Source organism: Chiloscyllium plagiosum, unplaced genomic scaffold (assembly GCF_037043375.1).
Source record: "Chiloscyllium plagiosum isolate Xiang-an unplaced genomic scaffold, Cpla_swu_hap1 HiC_scaffold_22, whole genome shotgun sequence".
Lineage (NCBI taxonomy): Eukaryota > Metazoa > Chordata > Chondrichthyes > Orectolobiformes > Hemiscylliidae > Chiloscyllium > Chiloscyllium plagiosum.
This window is the reverse complement of record NW_028270160.1, coordinates 11,032,747-11,056,425: the sequence shown is the minus strand read 5'-3', so window position 1 is coordinate 11,056,425 and position 23,679 is coordinate 11,032,747. Positions and strand designations below refer to the sequence as shown.

Sequence of the window (23,679 nt, the reverse complement as noted above, 5' to 3'; positions counted from 1 at the left end):
AAACTCCCTTCCTAATGACACTGAGCCTATGCCATCTGGTCGGCAGTGGTTCAAGAATGTCTCTCACCACCACCTTCTCAAGCAATTAGGGGTGGTCAGTAAATGTTGGCCCAACCACTGACACCCCCCCCCTCCAACACACACCCACACCCACATCTTTTGAATAATTATTTTTAAAACCCTAACATTGTAGTAATGCTTCAGTCCTGATTATGTGCACAAGTTGCGAGAGTAGGTCCCAAAGTCCCAACCTTCTGAGTCAGAGGTAAGAGTGCTACATAATCTAAAATGTAAAGCAGGAAATTTGGAGGTACTCAGTACGCTAGTCAGCATTCGCAAAGAAATCTCAGCCTCACTGCACCATGACTGACATGAAGTTGAGTGTATTTAAGCATACAGTTCTGCTGAATCATGTGCTGAAAATGCCCAGCTGGTCTCCAATTTAATGATTGCTACTGCCAGGAGTGAGATCTGACTCTCAAGCAAATCTGATACCAAATGCAGCCTTGATTTAAAGCTGCAACCACTAGATGAGGCTATGCAGTAAGATTTGCCTGTGCTGGTATTGTCTACCCAATCTAGAACGGGCTCTTAGAAAAAAGATTGAATCAGAATTAATCTCTGGACCTTGTGAAGATAATTTACTTCTTATATATAACTGAATCAGAAGAGTATTTTCTATCTGACTTCCTTTGCTCTGAAGTAAAATAAATCTTCATATTACACATTGAAAATAATTTGATCTAAGAAATGTATGTTCAAGTCCATGCTGTTAAATTAAAATTTTAGTTCTGTTTAGCTGTAAATGTATTTCACGTATATGCAATATGGTAAGTGTGTCTTAAATATTCCTTTTAACTTTAACACAAAGTTCATGCCACCTTTTTCCATTTTAACATGCACAATTTATAATATGAATATTGTGACGTACTGTTGTTAGAAATGAACCTTCCCTGGAACAGAGCACAACCAGCGGCAGAGAGTGTAATTACATGTTGGCAAAGTTTACATAGTCAGTTTCTATTATAAATACAAAAATGGGAACTTATGCGAAATCAGAGAGCAGTAACATAATAATTTAGTTATGTTACTGGTCGTGGAAGCAAAGATAGTGTACCAATAATCCAGAGAGCTGGGATTAATGAACCAGTAACGCAAGTTCAACTTCCATTATGACAGTTGGGGAATGAAAACACATTGTCAATAATATTAACCATGAACTACTAAACTGTTGTTAAAACTCATCTGATTCAGTAATCCCCTTTAAAGAAGGAAATCAATCCTCTGAGCCAAATGTAACTCCAGACCAATGCAGTGCAATTGAGTCATAAATGATTTGGCTATGTCCACTCCCCCTTTGCACCCAACGTCTCTGCCTTCTTGTACAATTTAATAAGCGTTATTGTAAGTGAGTGCCGCCTTCTGTGTAGGAACATTAACATAGGTGCAAAGGACATGGTCCTATTGTAGTCAACCTCCAAATATCTGATGCAAGTTTCCTTCTCCATATAGCATTACCCAATCTGTACATATCCAATTTGTTTGATGAATAAGGATGCAAGAAATTAAAATCATTGTTGCTGATATGATGATAAGTTAACAATTAGATTGATGTGGGTCAGGAATAATCCTGAGACAGACATTACAAGAATCCCTTTGTACAACTCCATCCTCACCCCAAATCCGATGCTCACAAATGTTCAACACAGTTATTGTTTTCTAACTTGCAACCACTTTATCTTTTCTCTCTATTCACCCTAAAGCCATAGTTTTAGCTTTTAATCTCTATTGTGAAGCTTTTGGAATTCTCAGTACAACTTGTTCTTGGACTTTCCAAAGCCCACTCTTGGAATTTTGATTCCCCAAAAATAGTTCACCAGCTTTGCAGTCTTGATTGCCACCTACTGAATCCTTGTTCCATAATTCTTATACAATTCATCCTGTCCTTCTACCTTCTATAGATTTCACCTCTTGGAATGGAGTCATAATAACCCAAATGATCAAAACTATTGAGGAATTACTAATACTTAGGTTTGGCACAACTTTTAGGTCTAAGTCGTGGCAAATCAAAACATTTGTAAAAAGTATTTCTTTCAAAGTTGCCAACATATTTGCATACTTTTTACTTTTGTTCGATGACTAGTGCACTGTTCTTCCAGTATTCCATCTTTTCAGAGTTCATGCTGAATGCATTCAATCACTGCCAAATTTCCAACTGGAGGCAATTAAGAAACATCACAAACTCTGTGTGAAGTGTTCTTTTTGATCTCTTGTGAAGCTGGATAGATCACCTATCCAAAGATTTGTAAACTTAATCCTTTTGTTATTACTCATTTGCATGCTGCTGATTGAGAGATTTGCAACTTGATAACATGGAAGTAACACTTGACTGTATTTGCTCAAACTGTAAGACATTATTAATCAATTCATTCGTATATGTTATAACACACCTCTAGAGAAGATGTGACTTGAATTCTGGCCACGAGGCAGGATCACTGCTAATGTGCCACAAGAACCCTTGCCTAAATTGTATGTAAGGGAAGCTGGGTGGACTTATACATGGAGGGAGAGTACTTAATTGAAGGTGCTGCCCACTGATGGGGAAATCCTCTCAGATGGGGACAAGAGAATGTCTGACATTAATAATAATAATTAATAATCAGTAATATGATATTAGTAAGACTATTCCAACCTCATCTGTACGGCAGAAGGTACAGAGGTTTGAACACACCACCAGGTTCTTCATCTCTGCTGTTATTAGACTGCTGAATGGATCCCTCTAATTTCAAACCTAATGGTGATCTTGCTTTTGTGCACTTCCTCTGCAGTCATAACCTTTTGTATGCCTCACTCTGTCTCAGCACCTTATGAGCTGTATGTCCTTGTTTTTTATGATCTGCCTGTACTGCTTGCAAAACAAGGTTATAGTCCAACAGGTTTATTTGGAAGCACTAGCTTTCAAAGCTCTGCTGTTTCTTCAAGTGGTTGAAGCAGCGCTTTGAAAGCTAGTGTTTCCAAATAAACCTGTTGGACTATAACCTGGTGTTGTGTAACTTTGTGCGCCTCAGTCCAACACTGGTTCCTCCAAATCATGCTTGCAAAACAAAACCTTTCACTGTACTTGGATACATGTGACAACAATAAATCAAATCAATTCATTTCAGGGCAGGACAAGTTATTCTCAAAGTCCTGGACAACTCTTGTCTCTCAGTTAGAAGATTATTATCTCATTGCAGTTTGTGGGGTTATGTTGTGCAGCAGTTGCTTCCCTCCTCTCTGTGACAATAGGGACCGCAATATAGAAGTGCTTCATTAATTGTGAATTGCTTTGACCAATCCTGAGGTTGTGAATGGTGCTTTTAAAGAAAAACAAAGGCTTGAATTTATGTTTTGCCTTTATAAATCCAAGTCTTTAAGCCTAGCAAGTTGTACTTTTAAGATATGTTTAGAGAGGCTGATGTAGCAATCTGTAAATGAGAGGGTTCAATCAATTAATTGAGGGTTATAATTGGAGAAATAGGAATGTCAAATCAAAAGTTGTAGAAGCCAGAAGGATCGTGCTCAAGTCCCACCTGCTCCAGAGGCGTGTAATAACATCTCTGAGCAGGCAGGTTAGAAAATATTTACAAAATATCTCAAAACTTTTAGAAAATCATTGCAATCACCAGCATTCTGCACACTCCTTGTAAGATTTTCTTTGTGGATCCTCTTTCACTCTTGAGCTGAACTTTCAGATCCCATATCTTCTCCATAGCTGGCTTTCCCACTTACACCTCTTAAAACCATCCATTTCTCCCTTTGTGTTTATCGGTTCTCGAAGTTATCTATGCTTCAAACCTGTTTGTGGCCCCTGAATTGAGCTATGAAGCATCTAACATCTCTTAGCAGGCTGGCTGCAGTCCAATCCATGCTACTGGACTTGTAGGTTTATGGAGTGTTTTATGTGAACGCCACTGCACTTGTGAAAGAAGATCTTAAGTGAGCCAACAAGCTTCTGTTTAGAGTATATTTGTCTATTAACAAAACAGATTTATTTAACTGGAAACCGTGAACACCTGCGTTTAGTCTGTTTTGTGCAGACTGTTGATGACCTTGATCAGAGAGCCTTAATATTTATAGGTGAGGAAACCATGCAAAAGAATTTTGCGGTTTTATAAAATGTTCCAAGCCAGATTGTTGCTTCATTTTCAAATCAGTTTGTTTAAACCTGATCCATATCCTCTTCCTTCCAGTCTTAAGCAGCAGTGTCTCTCTTTCTGTTGTTCCTACCCTGTAATCTTGCCAGCAGCACATTTAAAAACGCAAAAGTAAAGCTACCATAGTCTTACCCGACTATAGGTTTGCTCTCTTGTTAGAGAGGGACAATTAGAGGGTGGTTTAACCCAAGGGTCACCAGGCCTCAGCTGAGGGAAGATGTTGAGAAGGAGAATTCTTCATAGTAACCTTAATCAGTGCAGGAATTGAACCCACACTGTTGGCATCACTCTGCACTGTAGACCAGCCGTCCAGCCAACTGAGCTAAACTTGTTTAGCAACTCATGTATCGTTATGAGTAACTTTATTGCAAGATTGCTAAATAAAGCAGTCTCACACCTCTTTGGGGCATCTGGCATATTGTGTACCGTTCTGGTCCCCTTGGAAGGTTGTTCTTGCCATTGAGACTGGAGCAGGGGTTCACCAGATCAAATGCTGGGATGGTATGACTATTCTTTGATCAGACTGGGCTTTTATTCTCTTGATTTAGAAGAATGGGAGGCAATCTCATAGAAACCTACATTTTTGAAGGGGTAACCAGAATAGATGCAGAAAATATGTTTCTCCAGACCATGGAGAACTGGAACCGAGGAACAGTTTCAGAATAAGCAGTAGACCATTTAGGAATGGGATGAGGAACTCCTTCACTCAGCAGATGGTGAATCTTTGGAATTATCTAACCCACTTGGCTGTAAAAGCTCCATTAAGTAACTTTGAGACATAGATTAGTCACGTAGGAGAAAGTGAGGGCTCCAACTCAGCACCGCCCTCTTGATCTGTCTTACCTGTGCATCATCTTTCCCACCTATCCGCTCCGACCTATCATTATCAACGTCCCCACCTCCATCAACCAATCGCATTCCTAGCTACTTCGCCCCCCCAAGCCCACCACCTTCCATTTATCTATCAGCCCCCTTGGGCCTCCCCCACATTCCTGATGAAGAGCTTATGCTCAAAACATCAACTCTCCTGCTCCTCAGATGCTGCCTGTGCTTTTCCAGCACCACATGTTTTGACTCGGATTTGTAGTTACTAACAACGTTGAGATGGTAGCGGTGTTGAGGTAGATAATCAGCCATGATTTGGAATGGCAGAACAGACCTGAGATGACTGACCTACTCCTTATAAGATGTATCCCTGGGTGGATAAAGTCTCAATTCAATATGGATAATTGGAGCAAATCTTTATAACTCACTGGTTAATCCTGGTTAAATTGATTAAAGAATGTAGAAACCTTGGAGAAGATGCAGAGGGAATATAGAGCAGGGAAGACCAGGAACTTCAGTCTTGTGGCAAGATTCAAAGAGCCAGGATTGTTCTCCTTACAGCAGGGGTTAAAGGGAGAGTGTTAATGGAAGTTCACAATATCACCTTGGGTTTTGATGGTCAGAGAGCAACTGTTTTAATTGGCAAGAGTGGAAGTGAGTTGTGGATACACATTAAAGATAATCGGCAAAAAGAATCCAGGGAACTTATGCTTAAGAGTGTTGGCTGAAAGGATGGGAAAATTGCTATCACTCTTCCAAAAAGGAACTGGCTGAGTAGTTAAGATGACTTTTTCAGGCCTCTAGCATGTATCATCCCCATGCATTCATTCTGTCATCCAACCACACTTAAGTCAACTCCTCTTTTTGCTGCCCTCCACTTTATCCCCTATAAGAGAGGGTTAATAAGTACCAAGTACTGTTCACCGTACATTAATACTAGGTAATTGCTATCCTACTAAGAGAGAACCTAGCCATCTCCCTTTGATATTCAGTAGCTTTACCATCATTGAATGCTCATCCATTAACATCCTCAGAATTTACCAGAAACTAAACAGGATGGCCACAACAAGTACTATCACGACAAGAGCACTTCAGATGGTAGGAATTCAATGGCAAGTAACTCATTTTCCTGTCTCCCCAGTTTCTAACCACCATTTACAAGGCTACTATAATAGAAAACTCTCATTTGTCAGGATGGGTGCAGCTCCAACAATACTCAACAAAACTCATCATCATCTAGGACTGAAATTGCGGGAGAAACTCAGCAGATCTGGCAGCATTTGTGGACAGGAAAGAGTTTTTGAAGAGGATAACCGTACTCAGTTAATTTAGCTTTCTCTCCACAGATATTGCCTGACCTGCTGAGTATTTCCAGCAAGTTCAATTTTTGTTTTAAGGTTTCCAGCATCAGCAGTTCTTGGTTTTATCGTCTAAGACAGAGCAGCCTACTTGATTGGTACCACGTCCACCACCTTCAATCTTCACTCCCATCACTACTAATGCACATTGACAGCACATTCACAAGATTCACTTTATTAACAGATCGGCTCCTTTAACAGCACCTTCCAAACCCATGACCTCTGCCACCCAGAAGAGTAAGGGCAACAGATACGTAGGAACACCACCACCTTCGAGTTCCATTCCAAACCATCCTGACTTGAAACTAATCACTTTTTTTTCCACTGTCACTGGGTCAAAATGCTGCAGGTCCCTCCCTAACAGCATTGTGGGTCTGCCTACACCAGATTGTCTGCAGCCTTGCAAGGCAGCAGCTCTCTCCCACCTTCTCAAGGGCAATTAGAGAGGGGCAACAACACCCATACCCCAGAAACTATTTTAGATCGAGATCTCTGTAACTTTTAATGTCCAATCAAACTGGCTAAAATATTGATATTTTCTTTTCTAAATGTCAGTTTTACTTCTCTTTGCTCTTAGAATTTCAAGCAATCCCAACTTCTTCATTTGTCTTGTGGTTTATCTATGAAATTTTAACCATGCAGCTAATGCGACAGCAGGCATGACAGCAGACCTTCAGGTAGGGGCAGTTGCAGGCAGCAGGATTGTGGGAAAAGAACAGGACAGTGGGGCTAATTAGATATCCCTCTCTCCCTCTGACTCTCTTGCGATCACTCTCTCTGATTCTCTCCCCCTCCCTCTCTCTCTGTGACTCTCTCTCAAACTCTCTCCCCAACCCCTCATGACAGCCATTTCTGCCGGGTAAAATGTCTCTGGCTATGCCTCTCCTGATCTGGTCCACCTCTATCAAGTCACCTGTCATCTTTCTTCACTCCAGGGCTATTTTAGCCAGTTTGGCGGAGAAAGGCCCGAGGTCCCTCAACCTTTCTCCAGGCAGCATCCTGGTAAATCTCCTCTGTACCCTCTCTAAAGCTTCCACATCCTGCCTATAAAGAGGCAAACAGAGCTGAACACAGTATTCCATGTGTGGTCTAATCAGGGCTTTACAGAGCTACAGCATAACCTCGTGGGTCTTAAACTCCATTCCCCTGCTAATGAAAGTCAACACACCATATGCCGCCTTAACAACCCTATTAACTTGGGTGGCAACTTTGAGGGATCTGTGGATGTAGGCCCCAGCGTCCTTCTGTTCCTCCAAACTGCCAAGAACCCTTTCTTTAACACTGTACTCTGCATTCAAATTTGACCCTCCAAAATGAATCTCTTCACACTTTTCCAGGTTGAACCATCTGCCACCTCTCAGCCCAGCTCTGTATCCTGTCAATGTCCCAATGCAACCTACAACAGCCCTCCACACTATCCACAACTCCACCAACCTTCATGTCATCGCCAAACTTACTCACCCTTCCATTTCCTCATTTTTAAAACAAATCATAAAAGAGCATAGGTCCCAGAACAGATCCCTGTGGAACACCACTGGTCACTGAGCTCCAGGCTGAATACTTTCCATCTACAACCACCTTCTGTCTTCTTTGGGCCAGCCAGTTTTGTATCCAGAGAACCAAATTTCCCTGTATCCCAGGCCTCCTTACTTTCTGAATGAGTCTACTATGGGGGACCTTATCAAATGCCTTGCTAAAATCCATATACACCACATCCACTACTCTACCTCCTTCAATGTGTTTTGTTACATCCTCAAAGAATTCAATAAGACTAGTGAGGCATGACCTGCCCCCTCAAAGCCATGCTGACTATCTCTAATTAAACTATGGTTTTCTAAGTAATCATAAGTCCTGTCTGTCAGAATCCACTCCAGTAATTTGCTCACGACCAATGTAAGACTGAATAGTCTGTAATTCCCAAGATTATCCCTATTCCTTTTCTTGAACAAGGGAATAACATTTGCCACCTTCCAGTCATCTGATACTACTCCAATGGACCGTGAGAACGCAAAGATCATTGCCAAAGGCACAGCAATCTCTTTCCTCACTTCCCATAGTAACCTTGGGTGTATCCCATCAGGCCCAGGGGACTTATCTATCCTCATGTTTTTCAAAAGTTTCAGTAGGTCATCCTCCTTAATAGGGTTTGTTTCATACACTTGTAGATTGGGGGGAATACTTTGCAGTACAAGCACACTTGCAAACATACAGGGGAAAGAAGATCAAATTAGAAAAGATAAAAGGATTGAGTATTGCTAAAAAGATACTGTGTTGAAATTTTTTGCCTTAAGCTCATCAGGCCAATTTGCAAGAAGTACCAATTCAAAGGGAAAACAACTTTATCCTACATGAAAGGAGTGAGCTGATTGGTTGGCAAGTGATTGAGATGTTGTTATTGAGAATACACCCATATCGCTCCGCTTTGTGAGGATGTTATTAAAGTGGAAAGGGTGCAGAAAAGGTTTACCAGGATATTATTGTGACTGGAGGACTTCAGTTTTAAGGAGAGGTTAGATTGGCTGGGACTTTTCACTGGAGCATATGAGGTTGAGAGTTGACCTTAGAGGTTAGCGAGTTTTGAGAAGATTTGTAGCTCAGGTTGAAGTTCTCAATGTAAGTTTGCTCGCTGAGCTGGAAGGTTCATTTTCAGACGTTTCATCACCATACTAGGTAGCATCATAAGTGAGTCTCTGGATGCAGCACTGGTGGCATGGCCCGCTTTCTATTTGTGTTTAGGTTTTGTTTGATTGGTGACGTCATTTCCCATGGTGGCGACTCAGACCTCTTGGCATCATGGTAGCCCACAAACCCACCAACTCTAAAACAGCAGCTAATGAACTTGAAAGACCCTAAACAGAAAACAAGCAAAACCAATGTCATTTACAAAATACCTTGCAAGAACTGTGACAAACAGGCAGAAAGCTAGCCACCATGATTCAGAACATCAACTAGGCACAAAAAGACATGGTCCACTCTCACTCGTATCCTTACATACAGATGAGGAAAGACACCAATTCAACTGGGACAACACATCCATCCCAGGACAAGCCAAACAGAGACACGTACAAGAATTCCTAGAAGCATGGCATTCCAACCAGAACTCAATCAACGAACACATTGACTTGGATCCCATTTACCACCCCTTGAGAAAAAGAACAGGAAGTGACATAACTGGAAATGACATCACCAACTCAAGGAAACCTGAACACACAAATAGGACATGCCACCAGTCCTTCATCAGGCGGCTCACCGATGATGTTACCTAGTATGGTGACGAAACGTCTGAAAGTGAACCTTCCAGCTCAGCGAGCAAACGTACATCCAGACCCTTGTAGAGATTTTATAAAATCATGAGCATAGATAAGGTGAATAGCAAATATCTTTTCCCCAGGGTAGGGGAGTTCAAATCTAAAGGGCATAGGTTAAGGTGTGACAGGAAAGATTTCTTAGGGGCCTGAGCAGCAACTTGTTCCACACAGGGTGGTGCTTATATAGAATGAATTGCCACAGGAAATGGTGGATGTGGGTACAGTTGCAACATTTGAAAGATATTTGGACAGGTGCATGAATAGGCAAGGTTTAGAGGGAAACGAGCCAAATGCATGCAAACGGGACTAGTTTAATTTGAGAAACTTGGTACGCATTGACAAGTTGGAACAAAGGGTCTGTTTTTGTGCTATATGACTTTGTGTCTCCAAGACTGATTCAAATATCTCTCTCAGAAATTCAAGTTTAGGCATGTTGGACTGAATAGCCAGCATCTGCACTGTATAATTTGTTACAGACAGATTGCAAGGCTTAAAACAAAGGATTAAGAGACGCTAAAATGAAACGAAGAACTGCGGATGCTTGAAATCTGAAACAAATAGAAACCAAAATTGTTTCTTAAACTCAGCATCTGTCAAGAGGAAAACAGTTAATGTTTCAAGCCTGGTGACCGTCCTTCAGAACTTTCTGAAGAAGGGTTGCTAGACTCATTTTCACATACAGATTTAGTCAGACCTGCTGCATTTGTCCAATAATTTGTTTTTGTTTGTAGATTAAAAGATAGTTGAGTTCAATACTTAATCATGTGAGGAAGTCTCCTTGGGCGTGGGTGATAAAGCAGGTATTATCCAGAGGGAAACAGTAAAACAGCTATCTTTCCCAGTGGAAAATCATTAATACACCTTAAATCATGGAATTAACTTTAAATGCTATTGTAAAGAGTTTTTAGTGCAGAAAAACATCCCTAGCAGGTTATGATGCAATAGTTAGCATTTCAGCCCCCTCAAGATGTGTATTGGGTGTTCATTATCTGGCTAACATTAACTACTGAGAGATGTCTAAAAGGTTATTAAGTCCAGTCATACGATAATGGCTGCCATCTTTGTATATAAAGTCACCATAGTCCTAGAGGACCGTAGGGCTACTGTCTCAGAGAGAGAAGACTGGTGGTGAGTATAACCTGAGGGTCAGCACACCTCAGGCAAGGGTCAAGGTCAAGAAGGAAAGATTTTCATGGTGAATTTAGCCAGAGGGAATTGTACCTGAGATGTTGGCATTACAAACCAAGTGTCCAGCTAACTGAGCTAATCAAGTGCCCCCACTCCCATATCCCAGTATGTATCAATATACATTAAAGTTGTTTGGTTAATCTGTTCTTGACTAATTCTGTGCAAAATGATGTAATTGGTATTTTTTCTTTCACTTGCAGAGCAGAAACAGCTTGCAGCACAGCAGATTGAAGATGCTTGGGAAGGAAGGTAGCCCAAGAAATTAAAGTGAATTGGACAGCAGAAATCAGCAGTGTTCTCTTCACTCTGACCTCCTCAGTATGAAAGTACCAGAGCCTATCGCACTGAGAGGAGGCTTGAATGCAATGCGTGCTTTAAGACATAATGCTTTGTGTTGCATTATCTGCACAGGGGAGATGTTTGAAAGCCTGTGAGAAGAACTGCGCAGCTTATAATAGAAAGTCAGCTTGCAAGACCTGCAAGATGTGTGTATTTTTGGTGAAGTCACTGTACTACCATGTGCTGACGATTCTTTTAAGTCTGTTTTTAAGGCTCTTTCTCTTCTTTAACTTATCGAACAACTAATGTAGACCCTTGGACACCAGCTAACAGATTCTTAAGTATTTTAAGCAGTAACTTTTATTCCAGTTCCTTGTGTGTTTTTGTTACACTAATTTAGTCAGTGCGGATTGATATTTTGAATCTGACAGCTGGAACTCCTTAAGGAGGAGTTGAATGGGAAGAGTTGCAGAATGTCTCTGGTTTGCTGGGCCAATTGGCCTTCCTAACTGGCAATTCTGAGAGCGCTTGGAATATTTTCCCTGTTTCCTTACCTTCTGTTTGGATGCTGCAGACAATATCTTGTCTTTATGCGGCATTGGGAAGTTTGTGATTTCTCCTCCTGGTTTCACCTACCTTCTATCCCGAATGTGGAATGATCCCAAATCTGTGGGGTACAGTCAGCAGTGATCCCTAAATCTATTCATATATCTCTACTGCCTGCCACCTTTATCTGCCTTTAGTCAATAGTTTAAAGTTTTAAATCTTTTTAATCGACTTCTTCAGGGATGTTGTGACACACCTCTGGAGCAGGTAGGTCTTGAACCTGGACTTCCTATTCCAGAGGTGAGAACATTAACACTGCACCATTTGCACTCACTTAAGGTTTCATATTTAAACAGTAAAGGCAGCTCATCTGATTGCAGTTGATTGGAAAATCTAGACTTCTAAAAGCACTCCTGATGTGTATCATTTTCACTTGGAATTTACATGCCTGGCTTCAACAAACTGTACAAAAAGACAAGTTACTTGGGTTATCTTTGGAAATTAACAATATTGGAGTTTTTGGTCAACAGTAATTTGGAAGCGACTCAATGTGATATAATCTTAAAGAATCTTGACACAAAAGCATTAAGTTTTGAAAGCTTTTAGCGATGACATTGTGGGGACGTTCAGCATTTATGATAACATGATGCAGCAGCTAAACAGTGAGGACTGAGACAGTACTACCAGTTGAGTTGCTGAGATATGAATCTTGAACATTTCCTTCCTCTTCCTCCTCAGCCATTCCAATAAAATAACAAACAAGGAGTTGTGAAAGGTGCGATATAAATGCTCGTCATTAATTTGATTCATACTGCTTAATTACATTTTGGGATATTAATGCATAACTGAATAGTTTAATAATAGAATTAGACCATAACATAAAGGGAATTCCCCAAACCAGTATTCCCTCGTAAAACCAAAGTCCTTGTTGACATTCACTGATCTCTTCTACTAACTTACTTTCCTTTTTATTACACAGTGTGAGGGCCCTTATGGTGCGATGGTAAGTGCCCTTTCCTCTGATCCAGGAGACCTGGGTTTCAACTCCCACTTGCTCCAGATATATGTGGTAACAGCTTTGATCAGGCTGATTAAAAATTATCTACAGAGAGATGCCACATACAGTTTATTTGTCGCATTGTAGGGAATCACCCAAGTAATTTGCAGAATTGGGATCAAAAGCTTGAGTTGATAATACTTTGAATTTGTGGTACACGCTCAAGGCCATTTTTGTACAGTGACCGAGTAAGTCAATTTAGTTATTGCTGTGAGATTTATTTTTATAATCCGTATTTCTCTGTGATTCTGTGTACTTTACTGTGAAACTCTAAACAAAGTGTCCTAGGGAATAGTGTGTTGCTGAAGACAAATCTAGTCATTATTAAGTTAGTGATGCGAGAACCCAAAGAGACTTCTGTGTGTTTTTAGTATCTTCACTGGATCATCAGCTCAATACTAAATTTAAATTTCAGTCCCTAATTTGTAAGATGAATTGCTGACTGTAAAATCTGGGGTGTTCTTAAGGTGCCCTTAAATTAAATATACCTATTTGTAATTGTTTTTATTGTCATCTACCTCCTTTCTCATTGTAAAAACGGTAACATGTCGTAATATACAATTCAATACAGCACAGGGACAGGCCCTTTGGCCCACTGAGCCTGCACAGATTCCTATTCCTTATTTACACCCGGTACTTATTGACTATGCACGGTTTCTCTTCCTCTGTTCACCTCCTGTTCATATGTACATCAAGATACACCTTAAACATTGATAATGTGCTTGATTCCACCACCTCCACTGGCAGTGCCTTCCAGGCACCCACCACCCTCTGTGTGAAACATTTTTCCCACACTTCTCCCCTAAACTTTCCCCCTCTGACCTTAAAACTGCTCTTTTGTAGTTGACCTTTCCATCCTTGGAAAAAGACTCTGACTATCCACCTTATCTATGTCGCTCATAATTTTGTAGACCTCTATCAGGCCACCCCCTCAGCCTCTGTCTTTCCAGTGAACACAATTGAGTTTATTTAACCTCTCCTCATACTAAAAACCCTCCAGACTAGGCAACATCCTGGTAAACCTTCCCTATACCCCCTCCAAAGTATTTGAGTCTTTCTGATAGTGTGGCGAATAGAAAAGTTATGTTACAGCTGGAACATAACATGCCAAAGTTTGTATTCAGTGCCTTGGCCAATGAAGGCAAACATGCTGTGTGCCTTCTTGACCATCTTATCCACCTGTGTTGCCATTTTCAGGGATCTGTGGTCCAGATCCCTCTCTATGTCAGTGCTCCTAAGAATTCTGCCATTTATTGTATAATTTGCACCTGAATTTGATCTTTCAAAATGCATCACCTTGCATTTGTCTGGATTGAACACCATCTGCCATTTCTCTTACCAAATCTATCTTTGTCCCGGCATTTCCTTTGACAGTCCTCACTATTTGCAACTCCATCTTTTGGGGTCATCCACAAGATTCCAAATCTGACTGCCTACGTTTTCCTGCCTTGGTCCCAAAGGACCATAGGGCTTCAGTGGGGAGAGACAACTCGTGTTGATTTAACGTGAGCGTCACTACATCTCAGGTGACCTCAGCTGGTGCAGGAATTGAACCCACGCTATTAGCATCATTCTGCATCGCAAACTTAGACAATCCCTTTTATATTCACTATACCTTTCTTGGAAAGCACATCTAGTTAGTTCTTGTGAAGTTATTTCTTCAATCTTCTTTCAATGGTATATTGTGGTAATTTGTTATATCACAATTCACATCCTTTTGTTGAAATTAAAAGGTTTCCTTTCTTTTTCTAACTTATTGTTTAAACTTGTCCCTCATCATATTTAAACTACTGGTCGCGCTTAGCAATTTGCCCAGAATTGACATTTCTAAAATGAAAGTTTCGAGCAAAGTGTTAATTTACTCAACCATCCATCTGAAGAAATTATCCGTGAAGCCTCAGCAGTTATGAGGAACAGAGATCTGTGCAAACACTTCAGAGATTTATAACCCATTTTCTTAAATTTTGAAAGCAACTTCTGTAAATGTTTGTCTTTTTTAAGTAAAGCAAAAATCACAATAAACACAGCATTTTTGTTCATTTTACAAAATTTGAAATCTACTTTTTGTAATAATCATAACTATCAATCATACAACTAATGCCAGGAGCACCCCTGAGACTGATGTGTCAGCCTGATGAAGCTACAGACATTGGAAGCAGCACGTGGCAGTGTTAAGAGACCTATAACCAACCGGGTCAATTGTAATCTTTGCCATCCTGCCACATGCAGTTGTGAATGGTGGTGAACGATTAAACCGTAAACTGGAGGAGGAGGTAGCAACACTAGTCTCAATGGGGAAGTCCAGCACATCTTGAAGGTCTCAACAAGAAGAATCCTGCTCAAAATGCTGAATACATTTCTGAGTGATCAAACCCAGTCTCCTGTTAATCTTGCCCACTGATTACTAGCCCAGCTCAGCACACCACCCCAATGATGCTGGAGTAAGTTTGTTTCTCTTAGAAGCATCTTCGAATTCCTACATGCAGGAGGCCATTCAACCCATTGAGTCTGCACCAACCCTGCAAAGAGAATCCCATCCAGACCCACGCCCTATTTCCATAAATAGGACTATGGAAATCATCTTTGGACTATGGGAGGTAACAGGAGAACCTGACAGAAACCCAGTTTGACACACGGAGAACGTGCAAACTCCACAACAAACAGGCACTCCACTCCAGGCTGGATTAGAATCTGGGTCCCTGGCGCTGTGAGGCAGCAATACTAACCACCGTGCTGCCCTGCGGTACTTCGGTGTGAAGTTTCCAGTCAGTGGCAACTGGGCGACAAGATTTCATGTGGATCCATGGCTACCAGAAATTTGAGACTGCCAAAGTCTGGGAATAGCAGGAGAGGAAATGATCATCCAACCATCATCAGCTGCATCTGGACTTAAACATTTGTGGAACCAGAAGACCAAGACACATTTGCGCTCTCATCTTACAGTTGTCTGTTACTTTATTAACCCTTCCTCTGAGATAGAGAGGTGTTAAGTATGTGATGCAGGTAAAGCATTTATCCTTCGAGTGAGCTGAGGTGTGGTGATGGAAATTTAAATTAAATTCCCTACAGTATGGCAACAGACCCTTCAGCCTAACGACTCCACACTGACCCTCCAAAGAGTAACCCACTCACACCCAATCTCCTACTCTATATTTACCCCTGACTAATGCACCTAACACTATGGGCACGTTAGCATGGCCAATTCACCTGACCTGCACATTTTTGGAGGGTGATTGGAGGATGAGCTGATCTCCAGGTCACCACCTGTTCTTTCTGGAGTTGCACAATCCCCATTCAGAGGAATGGGTTCTGTTGTTCTCTTACAGTCTACCTTGTTATTGAAGGTCCCAGGATGTATCTGCCAACTTGTTTGCAGGGAGCCTGGTTAATTATTGCCTATGTCCAATCTGTCCAAAATTTACCAGACTCCTGGAAATCCTTTCGCCCGCCTGCCTAAAGAGATCCCCAGCCGTAGCAAGGCTGAGAGAGATGTGTGTTCAATGGGGAATCAAGAATTACAGAGAAAGGGGAGGAAAATGGACGGGAGGAAAATGGACAGGAGGAATGTTGGATCGGCCACGATCCTACCAAATGGTGGAGCAGGCTCATGGGGCTAAGTTCCTGTTTCTTGTGGTCTGATGACACTTAACAGAAGGAGAAAGTGAGGTCTGCAGATGCTGGAGATCAGAGCTGAAAATGTGTTGCTGGAAAAGCGCAGCAGATCAGGCAGCATCCAGGGAACAGGAGAATCGACGTTTCGGGCATAAGCCCTTCTTCAGGAATGAGGAAAGTTTGTCCAGCAGGCTAAGATAAAAGGTAGGGAGGAGGGACTTGGGGGAGGGGCGTCGGAAATGTGATAGGTGGAAAGAGGTCAAGATGGGGGTGATAGGTCAGACTGGGGTGGGGGCGGAGAGGTCAGGAAGAAGATTGCAGGTTAGGAAGGCGGTGCTGAATTCGATGGATTTGACTGAGACAAGGTGGGGGGAGGGGAAATGAGGAAACTGGTGAAATCCGAGTTCATCCCTTGTGGTTGGAGGGTTCCTAGGCGGAAGATGAGGCGCTCTTCCTCCAACCGTCGTTTTGTTGTGGTCTGGCGATGGAGGAGTCCAAAGACCTGCATACCCTTGGTGGAGTGGGAGGGGGAGTTGAAGTGTTGAGCCACAGGGTGGTTGGGTTGGTTGGTCCGGGTGTCCCAGAGGTGTTCTCCGCAAGTACTTGCAGAGCGGTCTGGCTACTTGCGGAGCGTTTCAGAGAACACAAGGGATGAACTCGGATTTCACCAGTTTCCTCATTTCCCCTCCCCCCACCTTGTCTCAGTCAAATCCATCGAATTCAGCACCGCCTTCCTAACCTGCAACCATCTTCCTGACCTCTCCGCCCCCACCCCAGTCTGACCTATCACCCCCACCTTGACCTCTTTCCACCTATCACATTTCCGACGCCCCTCCCCCAAGTCCCTCCTCCCTACCTTTTATCTTAGCCTGCTGGACAAACTTTCCTCACTCCTTATGCCCGAAACGTCGATTCTCCTGTTCCCTAGATGCGCTCGACACTTAACAGAAGCCTGCACACCATGGTTCCAGCTGACCATGGAACAGTCTTTTATGCAAACAATGATCGTTAATGATTAGTCTTTACACGGATTGAGGAGAGGGTAAAAGGCCATTTGGCCCTTTTAAAATCTGCTGTCACATTCAATAAGATGGTCGCTGCTCTGTTTCCTGCACTCCTTGCAATAACCCAAGACTCCCTGGCCTACTAAATGTCTGCCTTACCCTGTTATAGGTAAGTTAGAGAGGTTTCACAAGAGACTTACCAGGATGGTGCTGGGTATAGAAGGTTAAAGTTAAAAGAAGGGCTGAATAAGCTCAGACTTGTTTTCTCACTGGAGTGTAGGAGGTTGAGAGGTGACTTTATAGATCTCTATAAAATCATGAGTGGTATAAACAGGGATAATGGTGGTGTCTTTTCCCTAGTATGGGGAATTTCAAGACTAAACATATTTTTAATGTGAGAGGAGAGAGATTTAAAAAGTTTGCATGTGGAATGAACTTTCTGAGGAAATGATGGATGCAACGTTTAAAAGATACTTAAATAAGTACATAAATAGGAAAGGTTTGAGGGATATGGGCCAGGAGCAGGCAGCTGGGATTAGTGTAGTTTGGGATTATGTTGGGCATGGATTGGTTGGACCGAAGGGTCTGATTCTGTGCTGTATGACTCTATTAAATAAATTTAAAGATATAGCCTTCTCTACCTGCTAGGGAAGAGAATTCCACACTCCGGTGATCCCCGTGGAAAACATTTATTTGGGAACGCGTACCAGGAGACTGCAGAGTTAAGGTCAAGGGCTCAGAGTGCACAAAGAGCTGGATAATTCTCCCATTTCCACTCACCAACCTGCCCCATGTCTGGCTGGTGAGCCACCTTGAACGTATAGAGTAGTAATGGAAGCAAGTCATCCTCAGATCTGAGGGGTTGCCTGTGAGGCAGAAGACTTTTGGTATTCAGCAACACCAGTAACCTGCTGGTTAACCAACAGTTGCAGAAAACCGTCTAAGTTTCCCCCCACATCCCCATGAGCCATACCTATGGCAGAATGTGCAAATTCAGCATCAGACTATTTAGTTACCTCAGGCTTCTATGACGTTGGAGTGGGATGTAAATCAACCTCGATGCCAAGGGACAGCCTAAGCAGAAGGAGGCTGAGGAATGCAGGATACAGAATTCTTGAAACACTGGTCCCTGAGCAAATGACCTGGACCCAGAAATAGTCATGCAAAAATATTGGAGATTGATGGGATCATCTCCAAGGTCTTGGGACGGAGTGAGATGTAATCAGCCATTTATCCAAGTTTGAAGAAATAGAATCAGTGCACCAGAATAGTCTTGCAGCCACCTGGCTCCTAAAGTCTGAATCTTTGTTTCACATTTCTCCTTCAAAACACTCCCTCAAACCTGCCTGTCACCTTTCCTAAACTCTCCTTCACCTGGCTCAATATTAAATATTGTCCGATAAAAGCCTCTTCACAAGCACCTGTAAGCTTTTCACTGCCTTAAGGATGCCAGTGCTGCACACATCTTGTGAGTTATGAAACCTATTGGCACTGATGTGGAAACCCATACAAATGTTAAGTACACAGTCAGTGACACCTTCCATTAAGTTCCAAAGGTTACCATCTACTGTAGAAGAACAGACACAATCAACGTAAGAGTGTTGACCACTGAAACCAGGAACTACTTACATTATGGGGAAATTAATATTTAGACAGCAATATTGGCAGGGAGAGTTATCACAAAAGAAAGAGAGGGACAAGTGTTCTGGAGTAATAGGGAATAGTTTGAACTGTTTTTCTTTGGACTGGAAGCAAGTTTACAGTGGAACTCCTCATCCTAATGACACTCTCTTAAATCTTGGTGTAAACATTTATGGGTGATACAAAACCTGTAATTATTGTGAATTGTGAGGATGGCAATGTTCAGGCTGCTGGAATAGTGATCCGATGAAGTCCATTGCAGAGAAGTGTAGATTAATTTGTTTTGATAGAATAGAACGCAGAGACAAAACATAAAGGATCCAATTTAAAAGACAAAGCAGGAGCTGAGGGAGTTTGGGTGTAAACACGTACAAATCATTGAGGGTAGCTGGAAGGTTAAAAGAGCAGTAAATAAAGCCCGCGCACTCCAAGGCTTTTTCAAAAGGGATGTAAGTTTGAGAAGTTGCTTTACTCTGGGAAGAGTCAAAACCATGAGAGGCTTGGACAGAAGTGATAGGGAGAAACTTCTTGCCAGTGGAATGATCAAGAAACCGAGCAAAAGAAGCAAATGGTCACAAAGGAGCAACCTTTTCACACAGTGCGTGGGTATGGTCTGGTATGCCCAGCTGCCTAATGTGTTGGAGGCAGGTTGAATCGAGGCTTTGAAGAGAAAGATTCCTCCCAGTAGGCCAGTCTAGAACCAGGGAGAGTTAATAAGACGGTGATCCTTTAAGACAGTGCGGTGGCTCAGCGGTTGGCACTGCTGTCTCAAAGCGCCAGAGACCCGGGTTCAATTCCACCCTCGGGCGACTGTCTGTGTGGAATTTGCACATTCTCCCCGTGTCTGCGTGAGTTTCCTCCGGGTGCTTCGGTTTCCCCTCTCTGTCCAAAGGTTAGGATGAATTGGCCATGCTGAATTGCCCATAGTGTTCAGCGAAGTGCAGGCTAGGTGGGAACTGTGGGGTTACAGGGATAGGGTAGAGGGATTGTCTGGGTAGGGTGGTCTTTGGAGGATCGGTGCAGATGCAATGGGCCGAATGGCCTACTTCAGCACTGTAGGGATTCTGTGATTTAGAATGAAGAATTTCTTCGATGAGAGGCTGGTGAATATGGAATCCTACAGCATAGAGAGCAGGGCAGGCTCACTCAATGAGTAGGTTCGAGACGGAGATAACAAGGGATAAGGGGATCATGCAGAAAAAAATGACTTTGGGGTAGAAAATCAGCCATCATTGCAGAACGGGCTGGAGGGCCTGAATGGCCACTCCTGCTCCTGTTTCCTATGTTCCTTATCTGAAAGGAGAGAATGGACAGCCATGGGTAGAAGGCAGGGGAGTGGTGCAAACTGAGTTGTTCTGTTGAAGCGCTAGCACACAAAGAACGGGCGAAGGGTCTCCTCCAGCTCAGAAACCACTCTGTGAAAAGTGGAAGCCATTTGCGGCAATGACAGATGCACTCTGTCCAGATGCAGACAGTCCCTGAATGCATTTTTGTGAGAGCCTTTTCTCATTATGGGACAGAGAGCTCTGGAAGAGGATTTCTGAGCACAAAAACTGTCTGATTAAAGTCCCAGCACTTTGACAGTCTTTCTGCTTTGCAGGTTCCCTAAGCATTGCTGATATCTCTGACCTTAGCAGTGTTTGTCTGAAATTAAGTACAGCATTGACTTCTAAAGAGACAGCAGGAAATCATCGATCTGACTTAGTACTCCAGCCCAGGCAGTATAACACCAGCTCTGCGCCAGAGAATCTAACAGATTTATACTGAGTACCAAGCTCATTTCAGTTATTTTTTACTGCCTTAAAACTGCATTAATTACGAGTACCAGCAGCAGCAGGGACAGTGATCAGAGGCCACACATTCGAGGAATGTGAAGGGTCTGAGCAAGGGGGAGAAAGAATAATTGCGTATCGAGTTAAAACCATTTAGACTGCAGACGCTGATAAGGTGGTGGAAGCAAATTCAATCATAACTTTCAGAAAGAGAATTGATAAAGGGATAAGATTGCCAGATTATAGGGAATCATATGGGCCTTTGGACTGACTAGGTACGGTCTGTTAAAGAACGAATAGCCTCCTTTCTGTGCTGTACCATTCCAGATAAAATTGGTTACTTGAAGGAAATCTGTTTGCCCTGTACTGTTCATAACTATTGGATTTTTCCCAATCCATTTTCATCGATTCTGCCACTGAGGATGTGTCCAGGACAACTTGCCCAGTATGTTTTACTAAAATGCACTCCTGCGTGGACTCAACTGTTGCGTGAACTCAGGGCACCCAACTTTTAAGTGTTCGGCACACACTGAGTTGGTTCAAGAGTAGAATCTATTCATTTGCTTCATTTTACTGAAATTAGTGCAAATGTGAAGCAGTGCCAGAGAGGGGAAAAACCCCATTATGATTTGGAAATGAACATACTGATCACACTGAAGCACTGTTGTACAGGTCAGACCACCATGCATCACTCATAAGCTTCACTTGCATATCCTTCTAGGCTCACAGTAACTGTGCTGTCTCCGGGTTTCCAATGGGTTCTGTTCTGGAGTCCAATCACCTCGGAACCCAATCAGGATGATGGACTGCGTGCCGAAAATGTTCATACGTTGGATCTTTAACATTGCACCTCTATGGAATCATATTCCTACCTGCAAGTGTTTGCAAATCAGGCATTCAGAAACTGGGGACTGATCTCATAGCCATTTTGATGGCAGCCCATCCTGGGGTGGCCAAAGCTATACCAGAGCCACCCAACCCAGCTTCCCCACGTTATAAAGGGGAACATCAAGTCAACATCAGGCACTGCATTCTGGATTTTAACTCGATACACAATTATCCTTTTATCCCCCTCACCCTGACCTTTCAGATTATTTTGCCATTTACCTTGAACATGTGGGCTCTGATCACTGACCCTGTCGCTGCCGTTACTCTCAATTCCTGATGAAGGGCTTATGCCCAAAATGTCGATTCTCCTGCTCCTCGGATGCTGCCTGACCTGCTGTGCTTTTCTAGCACCACACTCTCCACTGTAATCTCCAGCATCTGCAGTCCTCAATTTCTCCTTACAGCTAATTAAGTCAGAAATCACACAACCATCAAGATATAGTCCAACAGGTTTATTTGAAGTCACAAGGCTCTGAAAACCTGGTGTAGTGTGATTTCTGACTTTGTCCACCTCAGTCCAACACCGACACCATCACATCATGACTCCTAATTAATGCAGTTTTAAGACAGAAAAACACCTGAGAAGGGCTTTGGTGCTCATGATAGATCTGTTGGATTCTCTGGCGCAGAGCTGGTGTTCCGCTGCCTGGGCTGGGTTCCAGCACCACTAATCCAGACCCTCCTCTCATTTATCTCTCCACACTTCAGGCACTCTGCCTTTATTCCTGATTGAAGGGCTTTTGCCCGAAACGTCGATTTTTCTGCTCCTTGGATGCTGCCTGAACTGCTGTGCTTTTCCAGCACCACTAATCCAGAATCTGGTTTCCAGCATCTGCAGTCATTGTTTTTACCTACTAAATCAGATAGGTGCTTTCCTGCTCTCTCTTTAGGAATCAGTACTATACTTATATATTTCAGACAAATGCTGCTAAATTGCTTCAAAACCAAAAAGCCCACTATTCTAATCCCATTATCCAGCCATTTGGTTCATAATCATAATGTGAAAATACATATCTAAATACTTTTCAAGGGTAATGAAGGATTCTGCCTGATACACCAATACAGACAGAGTTCCAGGTTCCTAACACCCTCTAGCTGAATATTTTTCCCGCTCATCCCCACCCCCTTATAGCTGCACATGTCCCCCTGAAAGTCCCATTATTGTGCACCTTACTCCGAGTGCATGAGGTTGTTCTCTTCTCCCCTCGCTGTCATCCCGGATTCAATCTGACAGCATTATGAGCGGGCAGACTGAGCACTCAGTTCACACCCCTGTCTCTTTGTTGGCTACGTACCAGCTATGCCTGTCTCTTTGTTGACTACGTACTCCACCTCCTCCAAGACTTCCGTTTCCCCGGCCCCCAACGCCTCATCTTCCCCATGGATATCCAATCCCTCTACACCTCCATCCGCCATGACCAGGGACTCCAAGCGCTCCGTTTCTTCCTCTCCCGCCATCACCAACAGTACCCTTCCACCAGCACTCTCATTCGTCTGGCCGAACTGGTCTTCACCCATGACAATTTCTCCTTCGAATCCTCCCACTTCCTCCAGACCAAAGGGGTAGCCATGGGCCCCAGCTATGCCTATCTCTTTGTTGGCTACGTAGATTTTACTGCTCCTCGGATGCTGCCTGAACTGCTGTGCTTTTCCAGCACCACTCTAATCTACACACCGGTTTAAAGGCTGTTCAGCCCCTCTGCTGCTAGCACAGGTGGTTGTGTGGTAAATGACTCACGTAAAATGTACCCTATTGTTGGCCAACGCTGCAGGAATTAATTTCCAGGACTCTGCTGTTTGCAACTCTGGAGAAAGATCACAGGGCCGTGAATAGAAGATGCTGTTATTTTCTTTGAACCTGTCTCGCGACCAGATACAAGAGTGTCCATGTTTGAGGGAGAAAGCTGTTTGCTGGGAAATGGGTCTGCAAGCTTCCCGAGTGTGTCACCAGAATTGACATGGGGCATCACAGTGGCTTAGTGGTTTGCATGGCTGCCTCCCAGCG

General features: G+C 42.8%; 1 protein-coding gene across 1 annotated transcript in view; it reads left to right on the top strand.

Moving 5' to 3' along the window:
- Positions 1-14,798, top strand: part of r3hcc1l (R3H domain and coiled-coil containing 1-like) — a 178,447-nt gene extending 163,649 nt beyond the window's left edge. The window contains exon 7 of the mRNA XM_087998750.1: positions 11,076-14,798. Within this exon, the coding sequence (XP_087854876.1) occupies positions 11,076-11,128 (53 nt within the window). The 3' untranslated portion in view covers positions 11,129-14,798. The remainder of the gene's footprint in view (positions 1-11,075) is intronic.
- The last annotated feature ends 8,881 nt before the right edge of the window (positions 14,799-23,679 follow it).